The sequence below is a fragment of the Prosopis cineraria genome, unplaced genomic scaffold, assembly GCF_029017545.1.
Source record: "Prosopis cineraria cultivar Desert tree isolate PC_DT_omini unplaced genomic scaffold, ASM2901754v1 PC2, whole genome shotgun sequence".
NCBI lineage: Eukaryota > Viridiplantae > Streptophyta > Magnoliopsida > Fabales > Fabaceae > Prosopis > Prosopis cineraria.
In genome coordinates, this window is record NW_026555333.1 from 4,882,972 (window position 1) to 4,895,621 (window position 12,650).

Genomic DNA, 12,650 nt, shown 5'->3' on the forward strand with positions numbered 1-12,650 from the left:
TGAATTAATCACTATTGCACTATCTTTGGTAACATTATGAGCATTTTTGCTTCTAGCCGATGACTTCATAGGTATTTTTGTCCCTTTATTAGTCCACATCAACAAAGATTGACACGTGACACACACAATTAGTATTTAACGATTAGAGTTAATGGCATTAGGTCAAAGTTAATGGTTTGATCAATTTTGTACCTATTTATGTAACGTTATGTGTATTTTTTTTCCTTTTCTTTACTTTAGAATACTGGGTGTCCTTGACTGATCACTTTATGGATATTTTTACCCCTTTACCCTATAATAAATAGTCATGCAAGGCTACCACTAAATAATAATAAATTATAAAAAAGAATCACTAAAATTTTTAGGGATACTGGGAGAAACATTGGATAAATGAACTTTATAGAAGAAAAATATTTATAAGTACTAAAGAATTTAAAAATGATTACTTATTATCTCACCAGTTATAATTTAATGTTGTAAATCATGTAACTTAGAGCTGAAGTCACTTTTCATATTTTAAAATAGGGTACAAAGGAAAAAATATCTATGAAGTTATCAGCTAAGAATATCCAATAGCCTAGAATGAGAAAAAAAGAAAAAAAGTGATCAATTCATTAAATCTCTCAAACATTGACCATTTAACTAATACCCAAGCAGACTACTTTCTCTACTAATATAGACTAAAAAAAGGGGGGAAATACTGATAAAATTATTGGTCAACGTATTTAGTAACCTAAAGTGAGTAAAAGGGTAGGAATATTCATAACATTATTTTACTAGGTGCAATAGTGATTAATCCGTCAAATTCGTAAAACATTGATCGTTTAGTTAACACTTAAATAAAAGTTAATCATTTTTTACTAACGTAGACTAATAAATATTTCCAGGTGAATTCTGTGGAGGCTAATCTGTAATTGTATGATGATTAGTCTCCATTTGAGGCTTTGGTTTTGACGACGGAGGCGGCATAAGAAGGTGATTTGCCTCTTCTCCTTACATAATCTCCTTAGTGCTACTTTTATTATGCCCACTATCACTTCTTTTGCAACTTCTTTTCTCCTTAAACCACCATTCAAAGATCCTTCATATTTTTGCTATTTCTCCCTTTTCAAATGTATAGAACATGAATAACATGTGAAAAAATATCGTTTTAACCGAACAAGTTAAATTGTTCATTTCTTTAAAATTCTTATATTATTGAAGCTTATTCTTGATGATCTAAATCGATAAAGAAAGTTTCCTGTAACTCAATTTCCTTTCCAACTTCACTCGCAACATCACATTTGAGAAAATGTTTAAAATCTTTATTAAAGGTATCGTAAGATGAAAGAAACCACATGGCATGAATTTTGACAGATTAGTTACTATTGCACATACTAAAGTAATGTTATGGGTATTGTTGCCCTTTTTTTTTCACTTTGGGCTATTGGATGCCCTTGGCCTATGACTTCATGGGTGTTTTTACCTTTTCTTTAGTCCACATCAATGAAAAAATGGACAGTATTTGTTTAGGTGTTAGCTAAACAGTTAATATTTGTGGATTTAATGGATAAATTACTCTTATACCAACTTAGGTAATGTTATGAGCATTTTTAATTTTTTTTCTCATTTTAAATTATTGGATACTTTTAGTTGATGACTTCATAAGTATTTTTATTCTTTTGTCCTTTAAAATAAAGAACATCAATTAGATATCAATCATAGACCATGGTTATAAGGATTGTCATATACTCTTATTTTTACAACTTTATTTATTGCTCATAGATATTATTTTATCAAAAATAATCATATTTAAAATATGGTTGAGTATTAAATATAGACACATTTTCTATCTATAGTTATATTTTTACAAACTTGAGTCATTGTCTCATCTCAAATTTTACTAACTTTCAGTTTCACTCAACATTTTTTTTTTTTTTTGGTTGCCAAACTTTGAATTTCTATCTTGGAATAACAATATGGAGTGCCATTCGGCTACTCATTGTGGCACCAAAATTTCTCGCTTTTCTCACTGAAGTCCCTTAAGTATTTTATTGTGAGTGTTGCTGTCCTGCTTATTATTCAGGTATAATGAATCGACGGAATCCTAAGCTTCTCAAAATCAATATCTGCTTTGATTCAATAGAAGTCTTCTTGTACATCCCGCACAATTTTTCTAATAACCACCCATCTCAAAAACTATAAATAAAAAATAAAAGATTTTGTTATGAAAAATTGTGGGATCATGTTTGATTAGGTATTCAGAGAAGCAAATAGATATACTAATTCATTTATTTACCAAGCATCCAGTGACAACTTCAATCCTATGATATTCAATTATCTGTCTCGGTGGAATCTTAAAAATTCAGACATAATCTGATTTATTTTGTCTCCTTGCACTAATTTTTGTGGCTTTGCACGCACACATAAATTTTGAATAGCAACAAAGAGCTGGCGTTAATCCAAAAAACGATTAGGCATTTCTTAGGAACCGTATCTAAAGCAGAAGGGAACGTTGAGTGACCATTTGGATTTGGGGGGTGACTTTGATCCTATTTGATTATTTGAAGCGCAGGGGCGAAACCCACCTTTTAATTCAAGGGGGGGCCAATTTTTTTATTTAAAAAATCAGTATATATTATTAATTTATTTTTTATGACTTCAAAAAATCAAATAATAATAATAACCAAATATTTAAGTTTATGTATGCAATATAATTTTAATAAAATCATATGATTTTCAAAAAATCACTTAACCTATAACTCTTTCTTATCATTAATATTTTTTATTTTTTAAATTTAAAATCCAACTTATTTGATTGAAAAAAAACATTAAATATATAAATTTAATACCTAGGTTTTTTTCAATAATAAATTATGTAAAATTATGCACCACTAGATGTTGATGATTTGGAGGGAACAGGATAAATATTCAAATTTTATAAATAAATTAAATCAATATATATAAGATATAAGTTTTAAAAATATTTGGCAGACATAGAATAATCTTAACTAATATTTTAAGCAAATTAAATAAAAAAGCCTATATTAATGCAAATTCTCAATTTATACATTAAATATTATGTGGTATTTGACCTCTTATAAAAAAATGTGGTATTTGAAATGATTTACTTGAAAGAATAAAGGGATATTAATATATATCCAAAAAAAAAATGTATACATGGATACTTATTAAACCTCCATCTCATCAATCTCCACTTTGGCTCCCCACCACATCACCCCATCCCACAACCAAACAAGCCCCACTCCTTAATTTATACAAGCTGAGGCGTGGAGCATGGCCAGTTGGCCCCCCTTACAATCAACGTGGGTACGCCCCTGTTGAAGCGCTTGTGGTCCGGCGACCCACGATTGCGAGCGCCTCACGGAAAATATTTTTGTGACATCGATTCATGGTCGTGGAAGTGGAGAAGAATTTAGATTTAATGTAAGAGTCAACTTAAGATAAATTTGACCGGATATCAATTCAATCTTTTAACAAAACTATCGAATTTAGCGTTATTTTCTTTACAATGTCTTTAGGGAAAAAATTAATTTTCACAAAATGTTTGAAATATGAAGTTTTTGTAAAATATTCAAATTCTTGAACGCCTGATGACTTTTATAAATAATTTTATACTTCTGTCATGCCATTTTATCATTTACGTGATATCTTTTTTATGATGGTAAAAAAAAAATATCTTTTTTAGAACATACAAATTTTGGTGTTTTCACTTAGCAATCGTGGTCACCCCGAACCCTTTGCATGAGATTCGAGTACCAATGTCAACCTCGACGTTACTCGGTTCCCTCTAGCCTTCGCATTTCACTTCATCTATAATGAGGCATATCCATGCACCGGATCCTTAAAGGTGCCCCAATCAACGGATCAGAACCTTTCAACTCTCGTTTAACGCCATACCAGAAGAGGGCAAAAGATTCTGGATTTCTTATTGGCATCCATCCCTTGAATCAACAATTATGTACATACACGGTCAATCAGCTATCGGTAATTCAATGCACAACAATGCCAGCTTCTAAAAAATGGCTGGATCTAAGGCACATGCTTGAACATCAGCATCTACAACGGGAGTCCAACTAGTCACTCGGCTGCTTGGTAGAAATTTGACCATCCTTTTTATCCTTGCTAGCAGGTCCATTTCCATTTCTTTGGGCTGCAAATTCCTGTGCCTCTGTGGGGATTGGAGGTGGAGTCATCTCTTCGTCAATCGGAAGAGTTCTTTTTGAGCCCTCTAGGGCAACACCAAGAACAATATTTTCTTCCAAGGCCGGCCTGGCTGGTGAGGAGGATACAGCATATTTGTCTTCGTCCTGCTTTGCCTGTAAAGATGTAGCAGGAGTGGTGTCTCCCCTTCCCCCAGGCTCAAGGGAAGAAGCAGAAGAATTTTCAGGGGCCGAACTTTGAGCAACATCTTTATTTACAGGGGAAGCAATCCCCTTTCCTGCATCTCCGGCACTTTCCTTTTTGGGCTGCGTGGTTTTGGATGTCTTCTGGACGGTACTATCAGAACCCATATTCTGTGTTTGTGCTTCAGAGATTGACTTTGATTTATCCCTGGAGTTTGGACTGGATGTTGATGTTGCAGCAAAACTGTCATCTTTGGAATCAGATAATGTTTCATCACTTTTGGCATCCTTTTCTTCACTTGGACGTGTTGAACGAGTAGAAGCCTTGGCTCTATCTTCACCATTAACTTTGTAAGGTGGCTCTATCAGTAGAAATGGGCGATTTCCTGCTGATCTGGGGCGTGTAAAAATGGTGTCGCCAAATGGTATGTTTTCCAAGTCAGCCTCACTGTATATTTTCTGGACTGTGCGGATGGGGGTGGCTAGCCGGGCTCGATGATGACTAATAACTCTCAGAAGATCCAAAAGGATGGCCTCCTGTTTTATTTCAAGTAAACAAGAGACATTCATCCACTACCCAAACAGAATAACTTGAACACAGTAAAAGAATAATAATCTAATATACAGAAATGCAGCATTACAATTGGTTGACAACAGGGATATTTGGGTCCAAATCCTTTTTACAGGGCACATGAAAACCCACAAATAAAGGGAATCTAAAACAATACTATAACGAAAACTAGATTTAAGAATCTTTATATTAACATTTATAAATATGTTGATAGGTATAAAGCATACCATTTGAGTTCATATTACCTGGACACAGAGGTATTCTTCAAAATGTGAAGTTTTAACAAAGCAAGATATTAATATCTGCAACAAGAAAATCATTCATAAGATAAAAAGGGGTGATCACAGAGAAACAGAAACAAGTATTAACAGAGAGGAAGGGGAGAGGGATAATTTTTCGTTTTGGGTGGGGGTTGGGGAACAGAATTAAATCTACTTCAGATGCTTCAAGTTTAGAGATTTGATGTAAATTAATCTAGCATAGCACACGCAGAATTGAAAAACCTTTGGCCACAGGAGAAGACAAATAGGAATTTAGAAGCACTTTTATAAGCAATGTGGTACAAGCATGATTGCCAAGCAGATTATGAGGTTAACTATAGATGCCAGACACCTGAGTGACTAACAGTGGCAACAAACTAAACCTACAGGTATAAATTTTGATGACTAATTTGTCTGACACCAAAAGTACATGATAAACTCAAAGTTTCATTCCAAAACGGACAAGTGAATGCTATAGTAAAATAGAAAGATAAGAAAAACAGCTACGAGAAACTATCCAAATGCCATCTTTCTCTCCACCCAGTACAGAACATACCAGAAGCGGCAAAGTAAAAGTCAAAAGTAGTGGAAAAAACAAGATAATGGAATTTTTATGCTTATTTCACAAACAAATGAACAAATCAGATATTTACCATAAGAGACTGATTTTCAGTATTGACATGCTCAAGAAAAACCCTTCTGTGCAACTTTTGTTGCTCCACCAGAGGATTTTTGGCCAAAACTTTGCGCATATCAGCAACAATATTCTGAATAAAGACGATAGTCATGAAACAACCTTAGTTTTGGATGAAAATATACTCATTGGAAAGAGCTGGAACAAGTTCACAAACAAATAAGCTAAAGTTTGCTCACATTAATCTTGTTAACATCCAAGTGACTAATAGCAAGGTGAGTCTTGATACGCCAATGAGTTCTCTGTGTAAGATTCCGCACGACGTTGACAGTGAACTTGTGATTAGGAATATGGACTGCTTCACGATCATCACCTCTCACAATTGTTGGTGACCACCAACCTACATGCTGGAGAAAATATGGAATTTTGACCACATCTTATTACAATTAAAGATAAATAATAAAGAAAATCTACTATTAACACAACTACTTCAATTTGTCAGACTCACAAAAATGTGGTCAAAATGGAAAAATAAATTGGACAGCATTATTAATTCTATATTTTAAAAATGACATGGTAAGGATAAGCTAGGTACAAACCTCTACTATACCAGAAACCTCATATCCTTCAATCTTGGTTTTAATCCACTCATTTACAACAAATGGCCGGGTTGCATGAATCATTACACTGGAAAGGAAGTTTGTAAATATCTGAATGCATAGAAACACATGAAGTGAGAACGGCAGAAAACAAGAAGAATCCATCTAATTGATAATGACTATGCTATAGATGACTTTGTCATATAAAATTAGATGAAATTCAAGAGAAAGAGGATCTGAACCATCCATTCCAACAAACAATATCAAAGAAACTATGCTATACCTCACGGCCAGCTAGTGTGAGCAATACTGTACCCAAACCACCAGCAGTTACCCACTTCTGTGTGGAAAAACCTAGAAGCTCCATGAACAATGATACGGCAGCAACCCAGACAGCAGTATATACAGCTTTCCCCGCAAAATCAAAGCCCATCTGCCATTTAAAGTACAATGTGTTCTTGAATGATGCTTGATTTTACACTTAAGAAATGCTCTAAAGAGCCAAGAAAAGGAAGTCAAGAACAATGGAAGTTGAGACTCCCTTACCAAACAATCCAAAACAGAAATCAAGGAAAAGAATCATATGATCTTAGACCACATCCATAAACTGAAAAACCAGCCGTAAATAATTATTCATAATATCAACTTAATATTTTCCAAAGGACAATTACGTTCCTTATCTTTCTTTGTCTCATAAAAGCCCTTCTTAACATTCAATTGAATGCTCTCATAACAAAAATAACTTACCCATCAGTAGTATTACAGCAAAATGCAAACAACAAACAATAAAGTCATGATAAGGCAGGGAAAAACACAACATAACAGAAACATACATTTCTTGCATCACTGGATTCATTCGCCTCCATAAAGAATTTTTGTGCTTGTTGAATCACGCTGAAATCAAGAAGCACAACCACACAACATTATAATTTAAATAAGACATAGAACCTAGTACAATTAGCAAGATAGAGCAACACAAAGAAAAAGTTTAAAATGAAATCACATAATACTATGGGCCTATTTGACAATTTGTTCTGGAAACAGTTTTCTGTTTTCCAAGATAAAAAAAAAATTTGTTTGGTAATATATTTTCAAAAAGTGTTTTAGAAAACAAAAAAAAAAATGTTGTTCTGGAGAATAGAAAAACGGGAACATATTTTAAGTATTTGGGATTATTGTTCTAGAGAATAAGGGAGAATGAGAAAAACACTTATTTTTATTATTTTTTTGTTTTCAGAATATGTTTTATAAAATGTCAGTTCTCAAAACAATAAAGCAAAAACAGTTTCAAACAAGCCTAATACTTTTACAATTGACACTAGCAGGAAACTGAAACAAACTAAGCAGTCAGCATAAAACAATAATTCCAAAACAATATAGGAACATCTAACCGTATCTTTTTTTAAAGTGAAAAATTATTCCAACAATATAAAAAATTAAAACCATGTTTTTGTAAGATACAGAATAACAACTTAGTTGATTTGTCAATTTCAAATGATATAATTTAGCCAGAAATCAAATTTACCTTGATAAACAGTAAGCAAATGAAAGCACAGTTGACAAAGATCTCACAAAATTCAGCAGCCGTTGCTTCACTGCCTGGCTGGCTTCTGATGGTAGGATTAGTGGATCTAATGCCCTGAAACAATTAATGCTGTAGTTAATACCAACAGGACTGGGATCTAAAAGTGGATCATAAATTACAGTCAATCCAACCAAAACCTGCAGATGAGCATAGCCCCAGTCCACAGCAGCAAAGGCTGAAAATAAGAAGTCATAACATAACGTGAACTACTTTTCTTCCAACTATTATCATTCCTCTGAAAAAAATCAATTAATCAGTATTAGTGCTCAATCAGATTTAGACAAAATCATAAGTAACTGATAAGAATAGATGGTAGCAACTTGGAGAAATATAATCCTGCATAGACGCAAAAGAGGCTCAAGACCACAAACAGCAAAGACAATGACACCAAGGGCTGGCATCAACTGAGTTGTGACAGGGCTTCCTTGCAAAGCATCATATGATCTGCATCATATATTTTAAAAAAATAATTTTAAGGAGACATATTCAATGATAATGAGACAAAAAGGAAGAAGACACACAACAAGAACAACAATAAAATAACCCCAGCTGACGCAAAGTTTTTAACAATAACGATTACAAGTTCAAATACTAATCAAATTAGATTCTCAGTCCAGTAACTGCCAAATGTCTACCTGTTCCTCCACCAACACAAAAAGGAAAGAGAGAAACTGTGTTCGAAAAGATGAAGTCCAAGGTTACCAACAACGAGTATCTCTAATACAAACCATAAAACAGGTAGATAAGCAGCAGGGAGCACAGAACTAAGTATGCACTAATGGCATGTGCAACGCTAAATTACTGACAACAGAGCAGTGCTTGGAGAGAAGAATCAACTAGAAGTAAACAAGATATTCCTTTGGTCCTATTTGTGGCAGAGAGAAAAGATTAATTTTGATCCTAATTATAAAGCACTTCACTATTTTTTATGTTTATCTTTACCTTTATGCCCTTATTAAGTGTTACAAAAAATTATTAAAAATAATTCTTTTTATCCTTATTAAGAGGTAGAGGTAGAAATTTATCAAATTTTAAAACAAGATTAATGATGCTCAAAGTTTTGTTTGGTTCTAATGAAATATGTAAAAGCGACTTATAAGTAGGACCAGAGGGAGTATCAAAAAAAGTCTACTATTAAAGACGTTTTTTACACTACAACTATGTTTATGGAAAGCATAATGCATGCCAAAAATACCCGTTGCATATACATGATTCCACATTATTAGTTATAGGAAATAGAATAGCATTAAGGAGGAAGTTTAACTTAAAAAGTAAAAGGTGCATATCTTAACAAACTTAAATTTTATTGCTCAATGAGAGAGGATATATCTTGCAATTCACATTCATCTATGCAGAGGCATGTCAATAATATGTCAAAACTTTCCACAAAAGAAAGGAGAATCAGAGAGGGGACCTTTTAAAGATGACAGAAGCAGATTTCAATAGTGGGGTCCAACTCCCTCCGCCTGGCGTCAATATGGAACGACACAATAAAACATTACATCTTGTAGGAACGGGCCTTAGTGGGGCATGTACTTTACTTAAAAGATGGAGAGCTAAAGAATCCCGCCTCTGTTAACACATACCATGAATCCAAATCCAACACTTCAATACGAAACAACAACTATACAGAAAGAGCAATAAAAATGAAACTGACAGGAAATAGCAAGTCTAGCCAATAAATATCAACTTAATAGATAGATACATCCAAAAAATACCAGAGATCGGAAAGAATAGAATTTTTAATCCATGAAAATGAAAACCATACCAAAGCATAAGGCAAAAGATTGATGGTAACCAAATGTAATCGACCAACGCCCGTTGGTTTCTGTCAAGGAAAACGGAAATGAAAACAGCATTCTAGTCCAAACAAACAGGAAAACTAAGGACATCTCCCCCGGGGGGATCAAAATGAAAACATACACGATGAAAACTGCAGCATCCCCTATTATCGTAGGCCATAATGTCGTGAGACAGCTGCATTGAACCTAGATAGGCCATTATTGAAATGAAGTAGGAGGTCAGGCAATGAGCAAAATATCATATCCCAGATCGAAACCAGTAGATCATTTAACCCAAAGCTAGTGTATCGACGTAGCAGAAAGTTTTTATAGGGGAACGCAGAAGTCCACCTGAAAGAGAGAGAGTAATGGCTTTAGCACGAGAAGGAAATATATAAATTGATCGCAAGCCTTTTTTCCCCCATCTTTTGGAAGCGAAAGTAATAAGAAAATGTGATTTTTGGTCTCAAGACAATTTCACAGCAAACTGAACTAAGCCAAGTGATTTGCAGTTGCATTGAAAAACGAAAACCCTAAGTTAATACAAAATAGCTCATCATATTCGGGGCAGAATCCATAAATCATCCATCAGCACGTCACTCAACGTCCTAAAGAACTCTTCAAGAAATACATACACATATAAGTTGCAAATCACTTGATTAAAAATTAAGAACTGGCTTTCAAAGGAAGAAGAAAAAACCTGATTGCTCCTGGAATTCCCAACTTCCTGGAAATTGAAGAAATTTCCCGGGCAAGCTACTTCCAAGGAAATTGGGAACAGATGCTGCGAGGAAAAAAAAATTATAAACAAGAGCAAGAAAGATGAAGATGGCCTCGCAGCAACAAATGGTGGAAATTTCCAAATGATTTATCCGCAATGGCCTCTGATATTTTAGAGTCGCGAGCAGGTTAAAGAAAAACAAGCCTGACGCGGATGGCTTGACCTCCTTCTAACCTGCGCCAATTCACGAGTTTATTCTGCGTGGTCCAATCAAGAATCTCGATTTCGGATTAATTAGGCTCTTACTTGAATCACCCGCGGATTTTGAAGTTGTGGGATTTTTTTTTTTTTTTTTACCAACGAAGTCGTGGATTTATGTGGCGGCTGGGAGATGATAACTAATGTACACGGCATGCGTGTCTTGCGCGCCTCCCCCCGCTTTCGAGTCAACCTTTTTTTTTTTAACTGATTTCAGTCAACTTTTTTATATTATACATGTGTGTGTCTGTATATTTTTTTTATTTGATAATTTGTCTTCAAGAAAAAAAATAAAAGAATGGATGAATTAAGTTTTTTTAAAAGTCAATTTTATTAATATTCAAAAACTTATCACAGTCACCACCAGCAAAGTTAGTAAAAGAGATCAAAATTTTAAAAATATAAGCCATTTTAACTGAATTTCACCTCTTAATAAAATAGTTATCTACTTTTAAACTAATCATATCTTTTTATATTCACCCCTATTAAACAACCTACAATAAATATAAAGTCATTATTAATGGGGACATTTTTTTTAAAAAGATAATGATTACATCTCGAAAAACTAAAAATACCTTACATTTTTTAACATTTAACTCTTTAAAAATGCCTTATATTTTTAAATGGGGGGAATACGTAATATCAATAACAAATCTTATCTCATTAGGTGGAGTCAATTACATGAATTGTATAATGACATTTGCTTTATCATTTATCAAATTTATAGGAATGTTGTTAATTATGAGGTTTTGATCAACAACTTTTATTAGTATTCTCTTTGGCATTTCTTTACCCCTCCCTCTTAATAGGATTTAAAATTATTTATTTTACTCTTTTTACTGGTACCTTTCACAGTCTTTTTTATACATATCCAAATCATCTTAAATGATTTTATATAATTTTTCTCTCGATAGGTGCTACATTCACTTTTTTTTCATATATACTTGTTTCAAATTTTATCTTTATATGTATAACTACATATCTGGCTCAACATTTTCATATCTACTGCTTCAACTTTATATTCCTATTATTTCATTAAAATTAAATATTTATTAAGATCATAAATAATTTTTTTAATCTTTTTCTACTTAAGCCATACAGCTTGTATTATTAGTACAATATTTAAGATTCAGGAAGCAGAAAAGTCTCGGCCAAAAAATTTTTTTGGGGGGGTGGTGTTTGTAAAAAGGAAGCAGAAAAATCCGAATTGAGTGGATGATAATTAGAGTGCGCGAAAGGTTGGTGTCCCAATCAATCACGTGCAATAATTCCTTGAAGGAAAAGGCGACGTCACTTTCCTTTAATATTTTTTGTTACATACTTTCTTTTAATTTGAATAAACAAAAATAGTGAACAATAATAACTAGGAATAATTTGCTTGGTAATAAAATAAAGTACGTTGTTCCGTGAGATTTCACACCAGTCCAAGAAGCAAAGAAATCAATGTAAAACCACTTACTTTCTATCTTGATGATTGGTGTGGAAAGTTTTACGAAATTATTTTACCAAGGCTTCTACGTCGGTTAATATTATAATTAGTGCCTCGCCTTGTACCGTGCAATGCACGAGCGAGATATCATTTAATTAGATTAATTTATATGTCTTTAGATTTACTTTTTTGTTGGGTGAACTATATTGTATAACTTAGTTGTTGTTACATACCATGTATTTGAAATTAACACGTTGATATGCTGTCTAGTTTTTTTTTTTTTTAACTAAATGTGGTCTTTAGCTTAATTGCATTAATTTGTGACCAATTAAACAATGATAAATGTGAATGACATAATTGTAATTACTTTTGATGGAGAAGTACAAACCATAAACAAAAGTTTAAGCAAATAATCAATATAAAGTATAACTAAAAAAATTATAATCTATTTTCAAAGTTCTCAAAT

At 33.2% G+C, this 12,650-nt stretch overlaps 1 protein-coding gene across 4 annotated transcripts; it reads right to left on the reverse strand.

The window, feature by feature from the left end:
• Nucleotides 1–3,902: 3,902 nt before the first annotated feature.
• LOC129303155 (mechanosensitive ion channel protein 2, chloroplastic-like) lies at nt 3,903–10,782 on the reverse strand. Of its 4 annotated transcripts, none has more exons than XM_054942263.1 (15): nt 10,477–10,782; nt 10,322–10,384; nt 9,919–10,127; nt 9,764–9,823; nt 9,410–9,567; nt 8,316–8,439; nt 8,133–8,230; nt 7,936–8,049; nt 7,244–7,304; nt 6,694–6,843; nt 6,411–6,521; nt 6,051–6,218; nt 5,831–5,944; nt 5,163–5,219; nt 3,903–4,883 (listed from the first exon to the last, which is right to left on the reverse strand). In XM_054942263.1, the coding sequence occupies exons 3-15, from the start codon at nt 9,994–9,996 to the stop codon at nt 4,077–4,079; spliced, it is 2,100 nt and encodes a 699-aa protein (XP_054798238.1). In that variant the 5' UTR covers nt 9,997–10,127; nt 10,322–10,384; nt 10,477–10,782; the 3' UTR covers nt 3,903–4,076. The 4 variants fall into 4 exon arrangements, with proteins under 4 accessions (XP_054798238.1, XP_054798237.1, XP_054798239.1 ...); XM_054942262.1 differs by having other exon boundaries at nt 10,322–10,394; XM_054942264.1 differs by lacking the exon at nt 10,322–10,384 and having other exon boundaries at nt 9,919–9,983.
• Between the last annotated feature and the right edge of the window lie 1,868 nt (nt 10,783–12,650).

What these genes read in the sequence shown, in the direction of transcription:
- LOC129303155 (XM_054942261.1), bottom strand. Translation starts at nt 9,996, where the DNA reads ATGGCCTATCTAGGTTCAATGCAGCTGTCTCACGACATTATGGCCTAC. An exon ending in TTTGCTTACTGTTTATCAAG is followed by an intron (nt 7,305 to 7,935) that starts GTAAATTTGATT and finishes TCTTGATTTCAG; the next exon opens with CGTGATTCAACAAGCACAAA. An exon ending in CTGAAAATCAGTCTCTTATG is followed by an intron (nt 5,220 to 5,830) that starts GTAAATATCTGA and finishes TTCTTGTTGCAG; the next exon opens with ATATTAATATCTTGCTTTGT.